The sequence below is a fragment of the Athene cunicularia genome (genome assembly GCF_003259725.1).
Source record: "Athene cunicularia isolate RWA chromosome 5 unlocalized genomic scaffold, athCun1 chr5_part2, whole genome shotgun sequence".
Classification (NCBI taxonomy): Eukaryota; Metazoa; Chordata; class Aves; order Strigiformes; family Strigidae; genus Athene; species Athene cunicularia.
In genome coordinates, this window is record NW_020799102.1 from 309,285 (window position 1) to 333,334 (window position 24,050).

General features: G+C 52.5%; 1 protein-coding gene across 6 annotated transcripts in view; it reads left to right on the top strand.

The window, feature by feature from the left end:
* Positions 1–18: 18 nt before the first annotated feature.
* Positions 19–24,050, top strand: part of MYRF (myelin regulatory factor) — a 62,397-nt gene continuing 38,365 nt past the window's right edge. For 4 of the 6 annotated variants that reach the window (XM_026850229.1, XM_026850232.1, XM_026850231.1 and 1 more), the window contains exon 1: positions 19–134. In XM_026850229.1, coding sequence (XP_026706030.1) covers positions 89–134 — 46 coding nt within the window. In that variant the 5' untranslated portion in view covers positions 19–88. Of the gene's footprint in view, positions 135–5,616; positions 5,709–24,050 lie in introns of those variants that run through there. The other 2 variants (XM_026850230.1, XM_026850234.1) reach the window with 1 other exon arrangement.

The following is a 24,050-nucleotide window of genomic DNA, read 5'->3' on the forward strand; positions in this document are numbered from 1 at the left end:
CGGGGTGGGACGCTGAGGGCGGCGGGGCGGAGGGATGCCCCTCTGCGGGCACCGAGACTAGCCCGGCCGCCCGGTGCATGGCCCAGCTATGGAGGTGGTGGACGAGACGGAGGCTCTGCAGCGCTTTTTCGAAGGTAAGAGACGACTCGTCGAGTCCCAGCTCGCCCCGGCCGGGCTCGGTGTGGCCCCGGACCCCAGCCCAAAGCACCCGCAACCGCCCCGTCCAGCGTCAGAGCCCCTTTCCCGGGCAGAATCCAGGCGCAGGGCTGCATCCTCTGGTCGCACCGAGGTGGGAGGTGGTGGCACGCCGAGGGCTGGGGAGCACGTCGTGTCGGGCAGGAGTGGCTGGAGGACCTTGGGGTGGCCCTCGCCGCTCCTCGGGGAGGGCGCAGGCTCCCGGTGGCGGTAGCTTTGGCATATGGATCGTGGACGTCACTGTGGGGCCAAGCTCCTGGCCACCCCCTCTGCTTGCCAGGGGGCCCGCAGCCTCTTCACCCATCCTGCGGCCGCTGGGTGCAGTGTGTTGGCAGCGGGCTCGCCGCTGAGTGCTTCACGGGGGCTGTCGCTCCTTTTTGGTGTAGGAGATAGTTAATCCCGCAGCGGCGGACCCCGCGCCATCTCAGAATCGGTGTCCAGAGGCCGGTGTTGTCCAGCCTGGGCCCACGGCCCCGTCGGGCATCGCGTGTCTGGGGATCAGAGTCTCCTTCCCATCAGTGCAAACCAAAGGCAGCTTTTACTGAAACTAAGAGTGGAAAAGTGGCTGTAAAGAGGATTTGGCCCCCCTATCAAGCAGGGGTGAAATGCGGTGGCTTGTGGCTGATGAGGAGTTGGTAGGGCTGAACTGTGCAGCTGGGGAGGTGTCGGGACCCCGATGCCTTTTGTTGTCCCTCCCTCAGCTCAGTGTTTCTTCTCCCCACTCTGCCTTTGTTGGCACTCATCACTCTTCCTTGTTGACTGTATTGTTGCTTCTCTTCCTCGCTCGTTGGCTTTGTTTCTCCCTTTCGGGTGCTGCGCCCCGCACCGCGTGCGCCTTGTTTCGGCGGGGCCGTCTGCCAGGAGGAAGTTTCAGTTGTGCGGGCTGCACACCTTGCCGCAAGCCCCTGGCGTGCTGGTGGAGGGGCAACAGCGTGCCCATCCTCGCCGGGCTCTGTGGCGTCGACAAATCCTGTTGCTGGTTGTAGAGCTGGGGTGGACCCTGGTCTGTGGAGAGCACGGCTGCGTGCGTGGGTCAGCTCCAGAGCGTGTTTCCCCTCCGGAGTCCGTGTCTCTCACCTGTGGTGGGATCGGGCAGTGTGCCCAGGGCGGCTGGGGAGGGGGGACTGTGTCCCTTCTGGTTCTTTGGCTGGTGGAAGGACTTAACCTGAGGAGGAAACCAAAATTGGACCAGAAACAGAAGATGCTTTCGAGAGCGAACAGAGGCTCAAGCTGCTTATTTCTCACTTTCCTCCCTTCTGGCATCCGTATGATGCCTCAGTAACACATCGCTGCTTCTTCAAAGGAAAAAGCATCCCCTGTTTGTTCCAGCTGTGATTCTGGATTCCTGGGAGCGACAGATTAGCAAGGACGGGAAGCCTCGCCACGCGAGCTCTTATCGTGTGCTCCCAGCCCATGTTCTTCTCGGCCTTCAGGGCTGCTTGTTTTGTTTTTAAGGTGTCGCTCAGATCAATCTCCTAAATCCTGCCCACCCACCTCCTGTCCTCTGGGCACCCAGCACCTCCTCAGCCCTTGCTCAGCACCCTGATGTTATTCGCAGGTGTTAGACTTCAACTGTCTGTCTCTTCATTTGCAGAAGTAGAATTTCTCACTCACTGTCTCCCCCAGAGCATCTTTTTATAGAGTGGAAGGTTTCTTCTTTTTTCTGTCTTGTTCTTTTTTTTTTTGTTCTTTTTTTTTTTTTTTTCTGGTGCTGTAGCTGAATCTGCTCGAGCAAGGGGTCGGACAAGATGACCTCAAGAGGTGCCTGCTAACCTCAACCATTCTGGGATGCCTTTTCTCTCTTGCCTTCTCTCTCTTTTTGTTTTTGGTTTTTGTTTGTTTTTTTTTTTTGTGTGTGTGTGTGTCTCCCTCTTTTGAATTAAGACCATCTCATCGCTGTAAAAACTGAGAGTCAGGGAAACAGGGGCTGAAGGATATTTCTTAGCCTCTGCTATTTACTTACTTGTGTAACTTCCTTTTTAGAACTTCCCAAGCTTCCATTTTTTCATGGAGCCCAACATGGCTGTTTATTTTGTTTAGGCAGCTAGATCCCTTTTGTTCTTAAAGAGCATCTGTTACAACACAGCATTTGAGGGTGAGGGGGGAAGAGGAGAAAGTTTTACCGCGAAGGATTGCTGCTCAGTTCAGTTTGTGCAGCGAGTGAAGAAACAAGGTTCGTTCCTTTTGTGCATGCGTTAATCGTGGTGCTCTGAAGGAATATGCAGCCAAACTGATCCTCTGTTATTTGGAAGGGAAGGTCAGCTTCAATTGCTAACTTTATAGCACGGAATTGGATTTGCTCTGGAATCTCACTGTCCTGAAGAATTAATGGTTTCTGGACATGTATTATATAGCAGTCAACAACAGATCTGTTAAAGTTTATTAATTTACAGGAATAAATTCATTAGTAGAGCCAATTCTTTGCTACCTCTTCACTTCTTTAAAATGCGTCTGCTGCTTCCTGGAAGAACACATATTCAAACCATATTTTTCTTATACAGTGAAATATTTTTTTATTCTCACAGATCATCACCTCATCAAGTGGAGATTTTACGCTAAAGGGATTTCTTCCTGTACACTGAAACCCTGGAATAATTTGGGAATTCCCTTTTCTTTGCTTGCCTCTGATTTGCCCAGGACCTGAGCCTGCTGTAAGCAATCCCACCATATTTAAGAGTAATCCTTTAGTGCTCGTATAGCACTCAGTATTTCAAAGTGTCAGACGAGGATTAACTGGTCTCTTCTTGCAGACTTTTGGGGAGTGGGGGCTGTGCTGGCTGAGGTGTGGAAGAGAGTTGGTGTCTGTGCTGATTCCAAAGCCTGGTATTTGGCTGGCTCCAGCAACAGTGTGGCAGGTCCCACTGCAGAGTAAAGCTTGTTTTGGGGATCAAGGGCTCACAAGATTTCAGGTTCAACTGCCCACCTCTGGTTTGCTCAGTTGCAAGAGATGGACCCTTATTTTTGTGAAGGGTGCTCTCGGTATTTGCTTGGGCAGGCTATCATTTCCCTGGAATGTAGTCATCTGCTCTTTGAGAGCTAAGACACGCGAGGATAGAGAAGCAGAAGAATGGTGTGAAAAGTTTAGAGCTTTGTTCTGAAGTTTGGGAAAAGGGTTAGGAAAAAGCGGACGCAGTCTCTGAGAGAAGAGATGGTCTGGGCGTAACCTCAAGCCCTCTCAGGGTGAAGATGCTGTGAGTGAGTCTGGCTGGCAGTGTGGCCTCTGAGCCCTCAAGGTGGGCCTGCCCTGCATGAGGCAGATCGTGGCTGTCCTGGCTTGTGTCAGTACAGCTGGTAAATGTGTTTTGTGGTGCCCAGGACCATCCTGCTGCAGAGAGCTTGGGCAGAACACTTGGAGGCAGAGAGCGTGGGATGCTGGGTGTTCTGGCAGCGGAGGTGAAGGAGCTCAGTTTGGTCTTTCCATAGTATTGGGAGTGTTTACCCAGAGCATTTGTATTTTGTATCAAAGGAAAAGTAGGGAGTTGAGAGTGTCTGACCCTTGGCTGGCATCCTGCTAGAAACCTTACCTTCCTCCCTGCCTACCACTCGCGTAAGGGAAACAGTTACGACAGAGCTCAGCTATTCGGGATCCCGCTCTCTCTCGGCTAATTTATGAGATAAGAGGTTGTTAAAGAATGTATATCAGGAAAGATGTGCAGAGTAGGGCTTGGGGGGCAGGGGAGTGGGCGGTTTGGCAGATGGCTGAATGGGGTTAGAGCAAGAAATGGAGAAAGAACAGCGAAAGGAAAAAGTTCGGAGGTTTCGGGGTTGAACTGTAGTTGGGAAAGGTGGCAGCTGGTTAAACAGAAAGGGCCAGATTTCAGTGAGGGAAAAGATTTCAGTCCTGTGGAATGAAGCAGTTCTTTAGAATTTTGCACCAAGCACGAGTGGCTGGAGCGTGTGTCTGTCAAGCGGCCACATGTCTGTGCCTGCGTGCGCGGGGCTGCGGGTGCTGCTGGAGGGGTCGCAGGAGCCTCCAAGCGGGGAGCGAGCAAGCGAGCACCAGACGTTTTATCAGCAAGTGTGTTTGTATTAGCAAGTGGTTTTGCCTGTAGGAGCACGTGTACATGCGTGTTAATGGTATCGGCTGCTTTCCTGGTGATTTTTATTGTGTATTGCGGAGCACTTTCTGCATGGGAGTAGGAAATGCTGCCTTGCAGCCCTGCAAGAGAAGTCCCTTACTCTCTGGATGAAGAGATAGGAAAGGATGAGGCTGAGAGTTGAACCCAGGACTCGCAGGTTTGCACCTTGTCCACCGTGCTGTGTGGTAAGGGTCGGGTCTCTGTGTGCTCTGTGCCTGCAGGAGGATTTGGTGGTGGATGGGACCGAGCAGAGAAGAACTTCATGGATAAAACTTTCAAGGATGTAAACCAGTGAAGCCATGAGATTAAGGGAAGGGAAATAATGTTTTTTCTTCAGAGCCAACCAGTACCTTGTGGTGGGGGGAAGCATCCGTGCACCGATAGTGCTGGTGACCCCCCTGTGAGTTATAGATTGCTGGGGCAGTTTCAGTTTCTGCCAGGCAGGAGGTTGTGGGATTGTGAAAAAGAGTCACAGAGAAACAAGGGGCGGCTTTGGGGTCTTCGTGGATGCTTAGGGGTGCAGGGCGGGAGCGTGGTGGTTTCCTGAGGCTGAAAGAACTGGGGGCAGGAAAGGCAGGAGGATGGTAGACCTGGGGCCTCTAGAGCAGAGGCTGTGGTGTCTGTTGTGGTGCTGGCTGGTGGGCAGGAGCCACGCAAAGCCAGGACAACTGGCCCCATGTATGTTTTTAGGTACCTGAGCTTGGTGTAGCAATGCAACTACAGCAGATCAGAGCATCTTGTTTCTTTGAATTGGTTTGAATTGTCTTTTTTGGGGACCTGGCCTTTGTGCTCAGTGTTCACCCTCTGCCTGCCTGGTGGCTGCCCAACCCTCATCCCCCACATGCATCCCTGAGCTCTGGTGCTGTGCTGTGCTTCCCTGCGCCGCTTTCGTGGAGCTGGTTGACATGGCAAGAGTAAGAGCAGCGGGAAAGCACTGGGGAAAGGCCATGGAGAATCGCAAGCTCCGTGCGAAAAGCACAATGTGATCTTTGCCGCACGTCGCTGTGGGTGTTTCGTGCCTAGACCCGACTCTTGGAGGAGCAGGGCTGGGGAAGTGGTGGCTTTGCGGTGTGACAGTCTCTCCGGGGCCTGGCTGGTGCAGCGGGGAAGGTAAGAGGCTTTGTGTTGAGTGCTTTGCTGGACGGAGAGAGCCCGTGACAGAATGGTCCTGGGGAACCTGGTACAGCACAAACACATGACCATCCCTCCTGGTAATCCCCTCGCAGATCCAAATCCCAGCGTGTAGCAGCAGCCTCCCAGCCTCCTCCCTGGCCCTCCCACTCTTCCCTCAGGGAATAGAAAAACCAGCAGGCAGCAGCCCTGGGACCTGGAGAAGCTGAGCTAGGCAGCATAATGACAGAGGGACAGAGCAGGGACGCAGCGGGAGCTTGACATCTGCTCTCGCCATGCTCAGGATGCGCTGGATCCGAGCAGGTAACAGCACAGCTCCCCCGACCCTTCCACGGCTCAGCTTGCTTTCCCCTCTGCCTCTCCATCTCCCTTTCTACAGTGATTGTTTTCTGGTCCTCCTCTCTCTGCTCTCTTATTTCAAGCTTCCCGTGCCTGCCCAACCTGGTCCCTGCCTCTGATCAGCGCGTGATCTCAACAAGAGCAGGTAACATGAGGATGCAGGTGAGCCCAGCTCCATCCTAGGGCCTAAGCAGAGGAGGGAAGAGAAAAAAATGTTCCCTTGAGCTCATCACCAGCAGCCTGCAACACTTGGCTGAGGCCCGGGAGACATTCCTGGGCACAGTGGGAAGCTGCCACCTCCATCCCAGCAGGACCAGCAGCAGGAGGGTCCCAAAGTCTTCAGCCAAAGCACTTGTCCTCATCTGCTCCTCAGGGCAAGGCTAGTGCAGGACAGTCTGCTGCTTCCAGTCTTGTGACTGTGCTCATACTCCTCTCAGGTCTGCCTTCTCCTCTCAGTTTTCCCAAAACTCCTATTTCCTGGTGGGAGAAGGACAGGAGACATCCAGATGGAGTAAGGCCAGAGAGCTGTTGGCAGGAGGGTGGATCCCGTAAGATAAGGGGTGGGTTGTGATTCAGAAAGAGCGATGTGAGCACACGCCCACAGAGGCTCCGTCGGCGACGGAGAGAGGTACTTTGCCTGTGTTCTGGTTAATGTATCTTCGGCAGGTTGGTGTCCTGGGAGCGACGCCTGGATGCGGACCTGGAGGGCGTTTGGGAGGGGGAGTAGGGAGAGGTGGCTGTCGGGGCAGGATAGTGTGTTGTGCTGGAGGTGTGACTGGGCTGATGGAAATGGATTCATTGGTGTCTCGGAGATCCGGCTGCTCCACACTGCTCCCTGTGCCTGTGCCGGAGTTGCGCAAGGGCTGTGGCCTGCAAGGATGTGGGAAAGAGATGCTGGGCAGGCAGGAGCCTTACTGGGGTGCTGGGTAGGCAGGGTTTCCCTCCGCTCCCTTGTCCTTTTCTCCTAGAGCAACACATTCGCCAGGGCTGGCCTCCTGGGCCCAGTCCAGTCATCCCAGCTGCCGTGTCACTGGCCGCAATAAACGTGGAATAAAATGGCTCCTGGGCATGATTAGTCTGGAGAGAGCTGGGCACAGCTTGGAGAAGCACAACCCCACTCAAGTGGTGCATAGGGAAGTTGTTCTCCCCACAGGCTTTCTGCCTCCTGTCGGAGCTCGGTGGTGGTATTTTTGCTTTCTGCTTTCACCCCGTTTTCTGCCCATGGTCCCTTAGTGAGAAAGAAAACCAGAAAAGGTCTTTCAAAGAAGGAATAGGGATGGAGCCCTGCTGTTCTTGTCCTCTCCTGGTTAGGGGCCTCATGGCTTTCTCCTGCTGGGACAAGACCGGAGTGATGTGGAGCTGGGAGCTGTGCTAGGAAGGGGCCAGGCTGTGGCCACCAAACCCCTGACCTGCTGCAGGTGTCTGCCCTTCCTGTGTGCTGCCCTGCCAGGGTCCCGGACCATGGCCTGGCATCCCTCCGGCGTGTCCCTGCCTGGGGATTTCCCTGCTTGGGGATGGCATCTGAGCTTTGTGGAGCTTGCTGGGTAACCCCCTTGCCTCTTTCCAGTAGTGTTGCTGATTGGACTTGGACTTTGCACTCCCTGATAAGAACCCCAGTAAGCTAAATGTGTCTGAGGAATGATTAACTAGCCTGTGCGTTGCCAGAGGACAGGGGAGCAGCTGTGACTGGAGACACAAACAGGAACAGGCCTGTGGCTTCTGGACCCGAGCTGGTGCTTGCCGGATGCCCCCACCACGTGCCAGCATCCTTCAGGAGAGAGAAACCCCCACTGGCGCCTCTGTGGTACTTTCCAGGCACATTTCAGAACTAGGGATGGACAGAGAGGGATGAGGCTGTGTCAGATCAGCAGGGGAGGTGCAGAGTCCACGGGAGGACATTGCTGCGCCGCAGGGAAAAGGGGACTCTTGGAAGTAAGGGGTGGATTGCATTGGATGCCCCCCTTGGCTATCTGGTGGGTCCCACTTATGGTTTCACAGATATACCCTCTTATTCCTGCTGCCTGGCGCGTTTTGGCGTATCCTTGTTTATCCTCCAGACCTTCCTTCTCCTGTTGGCACCGTTTGCCCCCCCGAGCAGGGACAGAAGACGTCTTCTGTCTGATTTGGAGGTGGATGATCTGGTCAGCCCAGGACCCTGTGCTCACTGCCACCTTCCAGCCCACTCTGGAGCACATTCAAAGCACATTTGAATGAAAAGCTTCCTTCCCTAGGGAAAATGTAATGTGATACTCAGGGTCCACCACTTATCTCACTGAACTTTGTTTTGATGCAGTTACTCAAAATGGTGAACGGGAGAATCCGTGGGGCTGGGCCAACCCTGGCTGCAAAACGGAGCTGCCAGATTTCTCTTTGAATGAGGGTGAACGCTTGCGGATTTTGTTGCCTTTTGGGGTGATGGGGATGAGGGCTGGATGGAAAGGCCATGAATGGAGTTTTAAATAGCGCTTGGTGTGCCCGGATCCAGGATTTGAGGGCAGAGGCTGGGGTGAACCGGGGAGAGCAGTCCTGGGTGTGCCACGTGGCTGTGACTGTAATCCCGCGGCATGGCTGGGGCCAGGAGTCACCTCCTCTAGAGCAGCTCGGCATCAGCGATTCTCCTTCACATCCCAGCTGCTGGGACAGACCAGTTTGGTCAGAGGAAAGCTGGCATCAGTCTCTGCAATGGTTAAAGTTTTCTTAGCTTCTCTGGCGTATTCTATTTTATTTTCCCCTCCACTTTTCCCCTTCCTCATCCACTGTGCTCTATCCAGTCGTCTTTTCAGTTGCTCTCATCATTCGTTTGCAGTGTGCTGAAGGAGATGTACTGAATTATGCCCTAAGTGATTGCAAACTGCATCAGTAGGAAGAGAAAAGAAAATAGTAAATGGGGCTGTGGTTGCAGACCAGGGTGTACTGTGAACAGAGACTGAATAGGCTGGCTGGAGCAGTGTGGGGTGGGACCAGGAGCCATGTGTGATGCCAACAGCCATGGTCTAGCTTTGGTGAGATCTCTGCTTTTGTTAAAAACAGTAATTAAAGCAGTTTTTGCTGGAACTGGGGTTTTTTTGTTTGGATTTTTTTTTCTGTAGAGTCTTCTGTCATCACTCCAGCGTTGCAGCAGTGTATTATTTTAGGAGACTCCTGAGTGCCAGATTGATCTGGTTTTCTTACCCAAGGAGAAGATGATGGTAATTGGAGGAGGCAATGCAGAGGGCATGGGGGTGGGCATGGGACAGGATTTGTTGAAGACACAGGTGGGACTTCCAAAAGAGTTGGAGGCCTAATTCCTGCAAGTTTTCTGTCTGCTTTGATAGCAAGGACCATAGAGCATGCAGAGCCACTCTTGCTTGCGGCCTTGAGAAGTGGACGTAATATAAAGAGTATATTCAACTTAATTTAGAATATGAAGACTTGCTTAGTTTGTGTCTGACAATACTTATTAATCAACAACCATCATTTATGACTTTTAATCCCACGTGCTGATTGCAGCTGACTGCTAGAAATTCAGATAAACAGGAAACCAAACAATTTACCAGCATGCTTGATCTTGGCTTATCTCTTCTGTTATGACAAGCAATGGTTATGGACATTGATTCAATAAAGCACTAAAAAGTGCGCTTAGACTTTATTGGAAACGAAGCACCTGCTTAAGTAAAGCAAAAGCTTAAAAACTGCATTATGAGGGCCATCAAGCCATTTCACAGTTGGCTGCTTGTTGATAATGTATATAGTCAATGCTCTGCTCAATATAAGAACAGAAATGGTCTTTTCTCTGATTAGGTCCCATCCAAATCAAAATTTGAGGTCAGTGAGAAGTTCTGGGTGGGGGCGAGGTAGGAGGACTTCTGTCCTTCTTCCCTCCCTCCTGTCTATTTTAATTCTGTCTTTGGAAAGGGGTGTTGAAATGGAAGGTGGATGGTGATGAGTTTTCACATGCAGCATAGTGGAATGTGTAGTGAAGAGAGAGGGGTGATAAATGGTGTTTCAAAACTCATCTCATTGGTGTTGAGGGGCTGAAGGGACACAAGAAACAGCAATGTGGGGACCTTCACACTGAGGACAGGCTTCACAGCCTGGAATGAGACATTTGGGTGCTGGAGGGGGTGCTGGTGTGCAGGGTCTTGGGAAGAGGAACTGGTCAAAAGTCAACCCAAGTCCAAATGGATGGTCTTGGGGAACACCAGGGTAGGGAACTTTCCTACTCTGCTTTTAGACACAGGTACTGTGGTGCTGGTACACCCAGGAGGTATCAGTGGCTGCAGTGGATCATGGATGATCACTGGTAGAGATTTTTTACATAATTTTTGCCATGAATTTTCAGCACAGCTTAGTTTAGTCAAGGCACAAATTCGTAGGTGATCAAGACCAAGCTTGGCTTTGAAAGAGATGAGAGCGGTGCCAAGTGCCAGCGAGCTGTGCTGTGCAGTAAAGTTGATACCAGACATCACAAATATTTCCCACCACTGGGGCAGAGCAAGGCCTTGTCAGGAGGATGTAACACATCAGCTGGAATGCTTTCAGTTGGCTTTCCGAAGGAGAGGAGTAGTGGGGTTTACTCAGCTTTTTTGTTTAAACCTTCTTCTCTGCAGCTTTGGAAACCAAACCACACTGAGAGAGAGCTTTGAGAACTGTACAGTAGGACAGATGGAGAAAGTTAGTCTGATGTGTCCTTGTTCTGTGTTTTAAGCTGGGGTTGTTCAGCCAGTGAACAGTCAGATTTAGCAAGTGAAAAGGGGCCGTGAGTTTTAGGGGTGCAGGTTGCTCCCTTGGGATAGTCACTGCCTGAAGGAGACTTGTGGAGGTTTCTGTTTTTCATAAAATCCCAGAATCCCAGGTTGGAAGGGACATCAAGGATCATCTGGTCCAACCTTTCTTGGCACGAGCCTGGTCTAGCCAAGCTGGTCTATTCCCCTGTCCAGCTGAATCTTGAAACTGTCCAATGCTGGGGAACCCACCACTTCCCTGGGGATATTATTCCAGTGACATTGTTCTCAGTGTGGCTGTTTGTTTTTTCAGAACTAAACCCCAAGTTTTGTAGAAGTTATTTCTTTTTTGATCAACCTGTTGTTTAAACAGATCATGGTGGTGGTTGTTGGTTTAAGGCTTTTCTCAATGCAGCAGAGCTGTGTTCAATCTTTTTGCTGTTTCACAAACTTTATAGCACTCAATAAATCCAGAGGCTTTGCAGCGATGAGCGGGCAGGAAGTCTCATGTTGTTAAGTGTTTGTCCTCGTTGCTTGTTGTGTGGCAGCAGGGGTGAGGTCCCAACCTCTTTGGACTGGTAGTGGGAGACTTGCCCTCAAGTTGTTATGGTTCAGGTGGAGCATGGAGGAGTGCAGAGACGGGCATCCCCGCTGACAGAGGCAGCTAAAGCCCAACTGGGATAAAGTGACCTCTCCTCTCTGTTTTTATCCTGCTCTGCTCCTCTTTCCTTGCTTGCTAACTTCATAAAGCCTAGGCAGTAGCAGTATGTCTTTCAATAAAATCACCTTCTGCTTTTCTCTACTTTGACAGTATCGTTCCTTAAAATAAAGATGCTAAACTGGCTTTCAGGTTAGAAGGAACTCTCAGATCTTCTAGCCTGACCTATGTAACAGCTTTGAGCAACACAACCTCCACCTGAAACTGTGGAGGAATAACAGGTTTGGTGGTTTTTTACTGCCGCAGAATTTATCTGTGAGGTTGAGGTTAACACCCTAACTTTGCCAGGAGAACTGCAGGGCTTCTCATCATGGTGCGGTTGTGGGTTTGTGTTTCATCTGCAAGAAAAAAAGCCAACCCAACCAACCAAAAACCCCATAGCTCTGGTTTGGGGCTTTTACAGGAAGGAATTTGTCCTGTTGAACTATGAGAAAGTGGTTGGTCTCTGCCCTTGGCTCAGCCCTGAGAGACTGTATGGGCTGAGGACTTCTCTGAGGGACTGGAGAAGTCAAAAAGATTGTCAGAAATTCAGTAATTAATTTGCTTCTGCAGTAAACATTTTTTAAACAACAGAAGTTTCCAACAAGAGCACACCGCACAGGACAATGAGCACAGGGTGTGACTTGCTGGTTGGTCTCAGTACAGGTTTTGCATCTGACCTGTCAGAGGCAGAGGTGAAGTCTGCCAGCTCCTTCCACACATCTTCAGGTCTGAAGGGATAAGCAGGGGTCTCTTCCAGACAGGACACTGGGCACATCTGCCGATGTGGTTTTCTTTTCTGGGCTGCACCAACGTTTTACAGCATGAATCCAGGCAGTTCCCTGTTGTTTTGCCTGTGTCAGCCCTTTGTGTAACAGACTTGTACAATTTTGGGGCAAGATCCATCTCTTCCTTTCTTGTATTCATGTAGCCCCTTGCACAAGCAACTAGACAGAAAAGAGGCTGGTAACCTTGGGAATTTGTTTTGCCTCACCTGGCCAGAGAGGTCCTGAGAATCAGGGCTCTGGACACTGTGAAAATGACTGACGAAGGCTGCTGTGTTTGGTCAAGAAGTATGTGGACTGTCCTTCTGGGACAGGGTCTCTCTGCTTTTTCCCTTCCGCTGCGGGGCTGGGGCAGTGCGTGCCAGCGTGGTGTCGGGGAAGAGGCGATGGCACGGCGGTACCTTGGACAGCAGTGGCGGCCCGGTGGGGCCTTCCCGGTGCCCTTCTCCGGCCAGGGCAGCTCCAGCCCTGGGGACAACCCCACCGGTCACGGGGAGATCACAGGATGGTCAGCTTCTGCAGGGCAACCCCACTGGCACGGGGAGACAGCAGAATGGACGCAGGACAACCCTGCCAGCTTGGGGAGGTGGCAGGATGCTCATCTCTGCAGGACAGTTGCAGCCTGTTTCCCGTTCACAGAAACAACTGGGTGGAAGAGCTCCAGAAAGTTCACAGAGCACCTAAAGGGAGGTGCAGGAAGCAGAAAATCCCCTCTAGACCCAAGGCATGAGCACCAACATACTTTGCCAGTGACGTGGCGTTGCTCCTCCTGCCTCATGTGTGAACAGACTTCTAGGAGAGACCCAGGAATCTGGAGAAGAGGGGGTGGCTTTTCTATCATGACAGACCCCCAGTGAACCTCCGAAAGATGTGGAGTGAGGGTTTGGCAGTGTCTGGAACCAAAGACATACCAGAGTCTGTTACAAAAGAAAGGAACGTGGGGAAACAAAGATGAGAAAATTTCAGCATGGCGAGCTGTGCTCTCTTGGGGTGTTTTGGGTGACCACAACTCTGTAGTTTATCTTCTTGGCTCAGCTTTTCCCTCCCGAGTTGGCCACAGTCACCACCACAGACATTCCAGCCTTTGAGATCACCTTTCACTCATAAGCTCCCAGTGTTGTTCATAGTGAGGAATTGTCCTGCAGCCTTTGGAGGGAGATTATCTCCGGAATAAATGTTAGCACTCCTTCTGAGGTTAAGGAATGGTTTGTCACTTGTGTGTTAGCTTTCAGGGAAGTTCCATTCACAGCTGGGGACTGGCTGAAAGGCTTGGGGCAAGGGCTTGAACCCAGCGTGCTGGGCTAGAGGAGGTGTCTGGTGGGAGCAGGACAAAGTCAGCGCTCTCCCTGCTCCCCTTCCGTGGACAACTCATAATTTATGGAGCTATAGTAACATGTGCCGTGAATGAATTTTGCTAATAGAACTCTCTTGGGAGGATCGGTGAGCTACAGTGGGAATAAAGAAGTAGGAAAATATTGTCAGAAGTGTTTCTGAATTGCTGAAAATCCTAAATCACTGAATTGCCTCTGAAACCATAACTGAAAGTCCATAACTTAGTGCTGCAGAGAACCTGAAGGGCAGTCGAGCAGCGAGTGGGCTGCGATTGTGATTTTCTCTGCTGAGAAAGTTGGGTTTGTCTCCCTGAACTTCTTTATCTGAGACACTTGTCTGCTGCCTATGTGTTGGTTAGATTCAGAGCACTGTGGGCTCTACAACTAGGAGAAGCTTCCAAGATACCTGAGAGGTAGAATTGCTCCTAGAGCATCTCTTTGAGAGTAATTTGTCATAGTTTCTGAAAGGTGGTGACCAGTAATGTTAATATTCATATTTATTGCGATCAGACATGAGGGCCATGGCCTGCTGTGGGTGTGTGTTGCAAGCACAGAGGAGCAGATGGTCCCTGACCAGCATGTTTTACCTCTCTGGGAAAGCTGTTGCTCCCTGCTAGGAGCAGCGTCTTATTTCATGACTGACACTGTCAAATCTTGCACTCTGGCTGCTGTATCCTCCTCACAGGGCTGAAACTCCCTCCCAGCAGGCTCCTTCCTCCAAAATGAGTTCATGTACCTGAGGATTCAACCACCGCTCAGCTTCCTGGTGATAAACAGACCAGACAAGAACTTTTGTGAAGCTTCTTGTGCATCCCAAGCAGCATTATTTTGACCTTTTCCCAAAGTGTGTCTAGTTTTTCCGTGCCCTCTTCCAAGCAGAGGTGAGCCACTGATTCCAGAAGCGGTAAACAGAAAAGCCAGGACCATTTCTCCATCTTCTGCTCGATGGTCCCCTTGTGCACAGAGAGCTCCGCAGTCACCTTGAGAGTCACGACATCGTGTTGAGGGCTTGCGTGGCTGTGGTTAGTCCTGAAAACTGGAGCCTTTCCTTTAGCAATTTTTTTTCCCAACAGTTTCCCAGCCTGTACATGCTACTTTCAGGCGATTGTCTTACTTTTTGCTTTGTTATTATGCAGCAGCTTGCTGTCACTTACCAGATGATTCAAGACACTCTGTAAGAATGAATATTTTTGTTTTCCTTGCTTTGCTGTGCTGCCTTCAAACTTTGCCAGTGGAGAACAGCAGTAAAAAAAATGCTGAATGGCTTTGGCCCAGGTACCAGTCCCTGGGGGTCTCTGCTAGTAACCCCCTCACTCTTTGATGTCTATATTAAAACAGCTGCATTTTAGCTCTGTCCATGACGCCATGTTTGATCTCTCTCACGTTCTCCCTGTCAGTTCCATGCGGGGGAAGTTTCCAATCAGGGTGTTTGGTGTGAAGTGAAATGAGCAGGAGAAATTCAAGACTGTAAAGGCTGTGGGGCAGGGGCTGTGTGGCTGATACTGAATTGACAACACCTCACTAGAGCGTATTTAGCCATCTAAAGGTGCTGCCAGTGCCACAGGCACTGAGAGGGAAGATGAAAAGTGGGTTTCGCAGCAAGGCCAGGCTTTCTGCTCCATTTCTGATGAAGTCAGTCGAACGGCTGTGGTTCAGCCCAGCTGGAGCTGCGGCCTTCGTTTTTGGGGAAAGCAAAAGAAAACGCATCTGGGAGAAAGTAATTCCAAACATAGCTATTCAAAGGGAGAGAAACAGCCTCCCAGCTCCTGGCTGCGACAGATGCTGGTGCAGCAGTGGGATGCAATAGCACGGGGATTGTTGTGCACGGGACAGTCGCAGGAGACAGATAATGTTGGGCTGATGGTAGTCAGGACTGGAGGAATTGGCCTGGAAGCAGTTGTGGTTAGAAGATAGTGAATGGCCCAGCTGTGAAATCCTTGTGCTATTTAGCACAAGGGACGCTGGCGGTGAGTGGAGATAAGAAAGGGAGCATTCAGGTCGGGCTCTGAGGAGGGCAGCCAGACTTGGAGGAGCGTGGAGCTGCAGCATCGTCTCCCAAATGGAAGTGCTGAAAGTCCAGACACACAGGGCAGAGCCCCAAGGAGCGAGCTGGGAATGAATGACCTTATGCCAGCCTGGACAGAAGGCTCTAAGAGGTCTTTTAATCTATTGATCTAATGACTCATACAATTTGTGTAATTTCCTTGCCTTCCCACTCTTCCCTCATAACTCAGCTCTTTGTCACAGTTCTGGCTGGCAGTAGGACAGACTTCTTCGCTCAGGACCTCCACGCTGCTTTCCCCAGCAGGTGCTTTAAAACAGCATCAGCGCGTGATCTCTGCTCTGGAGGAAGGAGCTGGGTGAGCGGCGCCGGGAAGCAGCAGCAGTTACTGCCTTTTGTCCTCTGCGCTGGAGGGCGACGGAGAGAGCAGAGGAGAGTTGGCTCCCAGAGATCTGCCCAGGCTGGGTACCAGGAGAGGGCTCTCATTTGAGTTCACAGGTCCCCAACCTTCCTCACGTGTCTCTTCTGCGCTCAGTACTTCATGAGAGGGTCTTACCCATCATCATCCATCCCTCGTGCTTCTGCGCCTGCAGCTTGCGCAGTGCTGCCACAAGGTTTATCTTCCTTGGGTCACACCTCACCTTTATTTCAGTCCCAGTGTTTGCCTCCACTTGGCTAATGCGTGGAGACCACTCGTTCTGCGCAGCAAGAGCCTGAGGAGCTGCTCTGCCTACAGGAATGTGTCCAGTCGGTGCCTCCCACCTCCCCGGGCCCGGGGTGACCTCCTCATCCTCTCCTCCATGTGCTGCCCTCCCCACACAGCTCCCTCGAGCATGCCAAGAACTTTCACTCTTGGTTTGGACCTCTCCAGACAACACGCTGCTTTGAAGTGAGACCCAGAACACACAGCGAGCTTGCAGGGTGGATGGGATCCAAGCAGCACGTTTGGTATCTGATTTGTATTGTCTGGTAACTGTTTGCTAAATCCCTGGTGCAAGAACTATGTTCCAGTGCTGGAGACGGCTCACAGTTAGTCAGAAAATGCAAACAACACTTTTTTTTTCTTTTTTTTTTTTTTTAAAAAAAAAAAAAAAAAAAAAAAAAAAAAAAGCTTTTTTCCAGTCTGGAAGCTTACATGGAAAGAGCCAGCATGGCAGTAATCTCTAGGGATGTTTTAAAAAATAATTATTTTAATGGCATCATTGCTTGTTATTTATTGTAGGTGGCTAGAGGAGCTTGGCTTAGCTAACGAAAAGGCAAAGCATGAAGGTGACTGAGCTAGTCCACAAACACTTGGTTGACAAGTAGCTTTCAGAGCAGAGAGCTCTTTAGTCTGGTAATTAAATGTATGGAGATCATGTGAACTAATATGAGGGACTAAAGGGTGGAAATGGATTCATGTGGCTCCTTCCCCAGGAGGTGAATTAATCAGCGGAAGCCTAATTAAGAATTTCTTCTGCCCAAAGGATGTGTCCTCTACAGTGAGAAACTGGGGCTGGTGGGGGACATACTGAGTAAAATTCTGTGTCCTGCATGGTTTGGGGATAAGGGTTGGTATTGTCTTAAGATGGATGAAATCCGAGAGAAATGGTGTCTGCTGTGTCCTGCCCTGTACCTGTGTGTCTGACTGGTCCACATCTCTTGGCTGTGTTGCTCTCCTCTTAAATCCTGGGAAGTGACCTTGGGCCTTGGGAAGCTTGTGCCACGTGTGCAGCGGAGGTGGATGAGGACTTATGGCAGCGACGGTAGAGGAAACCCAACGACATAAGAAGCTTTTGGTGCCATTTGTGATTCTCACAGAATTCTGGAGCAAATGCTTTTGCAATGTAGTGCTGAGAGCAAGTGCTGTGCGGTTGCACGTCCCAGCTGTGCGAGAAGAAGGAAAAGCCTGATGACCTGACACTCCTGTTTGTGAAAGATCGGTGTTGGTTGCACAAAAGTAGTGATGGCCCTCCCCACGCCCTGGCAAAAATCCCATCTAGATAAATCGCTCTGCTTTCTTACACTCGCTCTCCTCTGGAAGCTGTCCAGGCTGGACAGGAGAGACCTTGTTGCCTCCCAGTTCCAAGGGAGGAACGAGGCGCCCGATCTGGACGTGGTGTTCCAGGCGATGCTTGGCTGCCTGTAGGCTTGTATTCTCTTGCTGTTTGATTATTAATCTTCCTGCCTAAGGATTGTTTTCCGCTGGGGGGTTTCCAGGAGAGGCAGCACAGCTCCAAATGCCCAGTTCCCCATATGTGCGTGGTGTGCGTGTCTTCAGAACTGGGCTGGCGGTGGACTCTGGAGTGGCTCCTGGATCTCCAAGTTTCCTAAGAGCCTTTCCAGGAGCCACGAGCCCTGTGTTGGTGGCCCTGCAGCAGTTTATGGTTGTAGTGTCTGCTTAATGCCAGTATGTAGCTGGTAATAAGTATTTTTTTTTCTTGTATCACTGATATGCTCTGGTAATAATTCACACTGAAGGTAGTGGAAAGAGCTGTGCTGGACCTTCACTGCCACGATGGTGATAGGGAACTCCTGCAGTGGGGTGTTACCCTGTAGAAAAAGGTCACCCCTACCCCCCAAAACTTGCAATCTAGGTAAAGCTAATGGGCTGCAGAGAGGAGCACACCAGAGCAGAAGCTTTGTCTTGTGTCTCCTTTTTTTTATTGTCCAGTCCTTTAACTGCAGCCCATTAAAGCCTGGTGAAGTGGGGTGGCCACATGGCCAGTGTGCCATAAGCCCTCTCGGGGCACAGCTGGAGGAGCTGGGTGCCTGGTGCTGCTCTGCCTCGGTCAGGTGAGCCCACCAGCATGAAAGGGCCTCGCAGAAGGGAGCCCAAAGCTGTGCTGAAAAGCCTTTTCCTATTCTCATTTTCCTCCTGGGCTGGGGAATGGAGGTGCGAGAGTCTCAGAGCTGGCCTCTTGCAGCGGTACCTCCCTGTCAGTCCCGAGCTTGGGAGATGCCAGATGAGGTGGCCTTCTCTGGTCCTGTTGTCCCCCCTGCCAGCCCTCCAACACCCTCAGTCCAGAGAGGGAGATAAAGGCGTTGTCTTCTGCCTCTGCGGGACTCCAAACAAACAGGGCAATGTGCCCCCCTGGGCAGGCACCTTGGACCCCGCCAAATGGCGACGCTTGTGTGGATGCTGCTGTTCCTGCCATCTTAGTGCATGAATGGACAAGCAGGGCATTGACGGCTGCGGGGACACACACAAACGCTCTACTGTGTCCCCTCTCACACCTTCCCCTCCTCCTCCTCGGCCCCGATGCCCAGAGGACAATGGCTCTATCCATGCCAAGGTTCACAGCTGGCAAGGGCGGAGGCGAGGCCAGGACAAGGGTGGAGAGCTAGAAGGAGAAGGGACTCAGGAGGGTCCGGAGGGAGAACAGCTCAGGGAGGGAAGCAATGAGGGGAGATGGGGAAACTCGAGAGGGGCTGGAAGAGGGAGAGAGGAGAAGGTGCTGAGAGATGGCTGACGGAGAGGACAGGAGAAAGGACGGAGTAGAAAGAGGAGGGCCGAGGAGGTTTAGGAGGAAGAACAGGGCTCGGTCATCAATTCTGTGTGGAGCTGCCTGCCCCTTCCCATAGGGCTCCCCGAGGGACCTGCCTGTGCCCTGCTGAAGAGCAGTGGGATGATTTCCTCTGGCTCCTCACGCTACTTCTGTCTTGGGATGTCTCTCACCACACAACTTGTCTGCCCCAAGGCCTGGGAGATGGAGAGAGGACTTTATCTCTCTATATACACCCAGACAGGGTGTTTCTAGTGTCTCATATCCCCTTCCTGCTGGTAGGTCAGGAACAGCAGTGCTGTGCAGTGGGTATGGCAGTGAGGGTTGCTGTGAGCCTCAGCCCCAACACGTTAAACGGTGAGAGACATGTTCCAGTTTACCCAAGGACACTTTTGCCAGATAAATTCTTCCATGCGTGCAGCTAAGGAGTTGCGGGCCTGTGTGAGAGCAGAAGGAGCTTTTCCGGGGATGTGGATATGCTGCTGCAGATGGTGCTGCTGACTCTGGGCACTGGGCTGGCGATGGTTTGGTTGTACCTTGTGCCAGTGTGGTTCATTACTCGGAGTGTTTTGCCATTGGCACTGGCTCACTTTATCTGGGTTGTTGCTCCAGGGTCTTCCTGGGCAATGTAGACCCTGTGATGCTTTTTACTCACTATGGTAAATCTGAATTCTTGGCTAAATCCCACTAGTCCTCCGTTCCTTCTCAGGCGCTACGTTCTCTGCATCCCGTCCGAGCTGGCATGGGATAGTTTTTCCTTTCAGCAGCAGCGAGAGTATTGCAGTGGGGTTGGATGTGGGAGCCGGGTGATGTCTGGGAGCCCACCAGGGGAGCTGCCCGGGAGGAAGGGGCCAGCTTCAGTCAGGCTGGGTACAGTCTTGTTCTCTCTATGAAGAAGGTGTGGGGGAAGGTGTGCAAGTGTGTGTGTATGTGCGTGTTCAGAGCTCCTCTCAGTTGTTCCATTTGTTAGTGACACACAAATTAGGCACCCTCGAGCCCACACATTCTGGATAATGCCCAAATTTTCATGCACCCCCATCTCCTTAGCCCTGAGTTTGGTGTTTTTACCTGCATCTTGTCCCACGGACTCCCAGAGCTCAGCCTTGGCTGTGTTTCTGGTGTAACTTTGGATCTTGGGCTTTCTGCTCTGGTATGAATGGGGGATGCATGAGCTCCCCCATGGCTTTGGCAGGGCAGGGCTGTCCTTGGTGATGGGCTGACAAGGGAATGTCCCCAGGATGGGACACAGGGTGATGGCTGGACCTGTGCATTGCCTGGGACAGTCCTGCTTTTTGCCATGGGCAGGGGCACGTGCTGTGTTTGCATGTGTGCAGGAGAAGGGTGTCCTAAGGCAACTGAAACTGCTCGGTGATAGTATTTAGGAGCAAGTAACCAGCTGGTGTAGCTCAGCGTAGCTCCATCAGCCTCGGATTGAGTAAAGGCCCCTGAAGTCAAGCACTTGACACCACATAAAAGTTTCCCCCGCTGGCAGCCTGGGCAGAGCCCAGGAGGGTGTCCTGGAGGGGGTTGAAGGAAGGTGATAGAGTGGTTGGTGTGAGGAGGGGCTCACCCCATGGAGGAACCATGTTGCAATTTGGGGAGGGGGCCTGGGGGCCCCTTCCAGTGTCTTGGGCAGCCAGGGCTTCACTCTGGGGTGGTCCCGAGAGCTCTTTGGGGGAGACAGGGGGAGTGGTCTGGCTTGGCGTCCCGCTCGGGTTACAGGAGCCACTTCTGCTGGGAGTGACTGGTTATTGTTACAGTCAGGTAATAAAGAGCATTAATTAAGAAGGAATGCTGGGCTGGTATCTGGGGGGAGGCAGGGGCTGCAGGGTTGCTGTCCCTCCTGCCGGAGGGGATGTTTCCACCACTCTTGTCCCTTTGGGCAGCCCAGGGTTGGGTACACAGAGGGATGGGGATATCAACCGACTGTCCCTTATCCAGGGAGCTGTGTCCCCACGGCTGGGCTCTCCTCAGCTGGCAGATGAGTAGCCCAGGTCTCTGGGCAGACACAGGATTTTGTCATGGCCCCTCGCTGTGGCTCACTTCAGGCAGGGCAGGCACGGGAGGGATGCTGTCCCCAACCAGAGCGAAGCAGAGCTGCCGTGCTGCGTGGCAGAGCCAGCTGGGCTCCTGCTGCTGGGCAAGTAGGTCTGAAGCCGAGCACTGGCCCCGCAGCTCCCCGGGCTTAGGCAGTGTTTGGTTAGTTAGCCACGGCGTGGATTCCTCGTGCTTGCCGCCAGGCCGGCAGCCAATCCGCCAGGGCCGAAGGATAAACAGGGGAGGAAGCAGAAGGGGTGCTGAGCAATGCGAGGCCCCGGGAATGTGCCGATGCGGCAGCCTGGGCTGCCGATTGCACAACGGCTCACGCAGGGACGTGCTCAGGGCCGCGCCAGGGCTCTACACCTCGCTGTGGCACTGGCCGCCCCGGCATGACTGAGCTTTGCGGGTGATGCCATGCCAGGTATCGGCTGGTGGGTCTTTTCACCCAGCACCATTTGCTGAGGCTGGCTGTGTTTGTCCTGCTCAGCTTTGTGTCCCACCAATGCTCGGCACCCGCTCCAGTGTGTGCCAGAGAGCCCCTGGGAGAGGGAGGGAACACTGCACCTTGCCACATGGTACCAAGAGCTCCTGGGGTCTCCTGGCCTGGTTCCACCATGTACCTGCTGGATATTTTGTTATTGTCTCCCTATTCAGCAGTGGTTTTGTCCCCAGAGTGCTCTGTGCCTCGGTTTCCCCATAAACACCCTGCCCTAACGCCAAGCAGAGGTCCTTGGGCAGGTGGATGTGCTTTGCCGCTTGCAGTGACCAGCTGAAGGACTGTCCCAAAAGCTGTGGGTGAAGCCAGCGCTGTGTCCTCTCCCCGCTGTGCTGTGGCTGACGGCTCCCTGGCCACAAGCCAGCTGCCTGCCCTTTGCACCACGTTTCAGGTGAAGGTTTGCACACAGCAGGGTAAAGGACCCGGGCCATCTGTAAGTCAAGGACTTCAAAGCAACAACCCTGGGCTGCTCCCTCTCGCTCGGTTCCGGGGCAGGGCTGCAGTGCTCCTCCAAGCCCTGGGATCGCAGCCACTTGCCCCTGGCCCAGCTGTGCTGGCATCGGGGTGGGAGGTTTGGCTGCCGCAGTGCCACCGGAGCACTCCTTGTCCTGTTTGAAGTGGATGTGGGGCAGCGCCACAGGCGATGACAACTGCTGTGCTTCAGGCAAATGTTTTGGAGAAAGAGCTGGACTTTTAGAGCAGCCCATGGTGGAGGCCGTCACTTGTACATCCATTTTGGGCCGAGATGTCAGAGAATGCGAATGTGTGGCGGATGGGCTCACCAGGGTCACCAGTGTCCCCCCACCCTTTGCTGATGTTCCACAGCCCTTGAAAACAGTTGCCCTCATTGTCATCTCCAGGTTCCCACATCTGGATCTCGTTAGCAGACCCCAGGATGAAGATCTTCAGCTCTCTCCCTTCCTCCCACCCCCAGGTGACCCAGGCAGGATTATGGGCGATTAGAAGACAGGCAACAGAGCGAGAATAGGTGGGGGAGGTTATAAATAGAAATACCATAAACTTATCAGCCTATCACTCGAGGTAAATTCTGGTTTTAATCTCTCAGACCTGTAAATATGACAACTCACGGGGGCCAGACACTGTTAACTCTTTCATAGTCCCGTGGCGGCGTGCCCATCACTGAGGAGAAGCGGGATGCAGTGGAAATGAATCAGCACCCCTGAAAACGGGGTGGGGAGCAAGTTCTTGAGCCACGAGGATGTCACCAGGAGGGATAAGCTGCCAGCCCCACACCATTGGAGCAGGGGCAGGGAGGAGATAGTGGTGCGGGAAGCACCTCTGTTTGGATGTTGTTCATGTTTGGAGGTTTGGGGAAGGCAGAGAAAACCAGTCCAAACATTGGGATTCCTGACATTCTCACACGTACGGGGGCCTCTGCTCGCCCAGCTCTCACGAGGAGGGTGCTGCGGGTTTAACATCTTGTTCTTCAGGCAAAGTTTACTTTGGGGGATCTCCTCAAGTCTTCTGCAAGGGAGAGGTTAGAAAGCAGAGCAGACGGAGGGTGACATGGTGTGAGAGTGGGGGGTGCCGCGCCGCAGTCAAAAGGGAGGACAGGACACAGGGGCCTGGCCACTTTGGGAGTTTGTTTGCATCAGCACTGACTGAAGGAGTTGTGAAAGAGAAGGTTGACCTGGAAGAGTTTGCCCCGAGGAGTCTCCATGTCAGGACAGGGAGGTCAGGGTGTTAGAAGGGGCTGAATTACTTGTGCTGGTACCCTCCTGCCCTGGGATGTTCACTGTGTGCAGAGAGCAACGATAAGCTGCTTTGCAAGACAGTGCTCTTTGGGCAGCTCTGCCCAAACGCGCTGCTCTGGGATAGGAGGCAGAACTCATCCTACTGAGCTTTGGGGACATCAAAGGGTTTACGGGTGACAGGAGCTCACGGCAGGGCGGTAGGTGGGAGATGCTGTGTGGGGTTTGCTGCTGTAATTCCCACAGCGAGAGGGTGAGTGCTGGCAGCATGGGGCAGCTCAGAGCTTCCCTGGGCTCCTCTGTCTCTCTTTTGCTGCAACAAGGAGATGTGGGAGTCTTGTCTCATGCGGATCCGCATGGGTGTTGAGCTTCCCAGGGTCCTTCCTTGGTGGTTTCCTGCTTCCTCCTAATCCCTCCTTCAGAGGGGGAGGGTCCTTAGGATCTCGTGACTCTATGGAGAAGTATTAGCTTTTAATTAATCACCTAAGCTGGCTTTTGGTGAGAGCCCAGCCTGTGTGGAAGCTACAGGCAGTGGGACATTCCTTGTGCAAGTTTGCCAGCGATACCCACTGCCCTAACATCCCCTTTCACCCTGGCTGGTGCAAATGCCTCTGTCCCCAAGCAGAGGAAAGTCCTTTATTTTTAGCGGGCAGCCCCTTCCCATGGCACATGCGTGGCTGGACCCCGCCACAGCTGTTATCACGTCTCAGCTCCCCAGCAGCGCAACTGATACACCTCTCACGTCATGGTGCTTATCTCCCCCTTCGCTTGGGTCTCAGCTGAGGGCTCCTGAAGGTGACTTTAAAGACAAGGTAGCAAAAAATTAGGAAAGCCCAGCACACTGCTGTCTATTGAGGGCCTCCTGTCCTTTCTGGATAGGTGCTGGGCTCCTCTTCTACCATGGAGAAGCTCCTGGAGTTTGGAGGCATGAAGCAAACACACTGGGGTCAGACTTTTCTTGGATAGGCTCCATAGCTTGTGGAAAAGCAATAAAATTGGTAAAGTGCCTCTTTTTGTTTCATTGAACCTGAGTCCCAACCCTGGAACTTGGGATG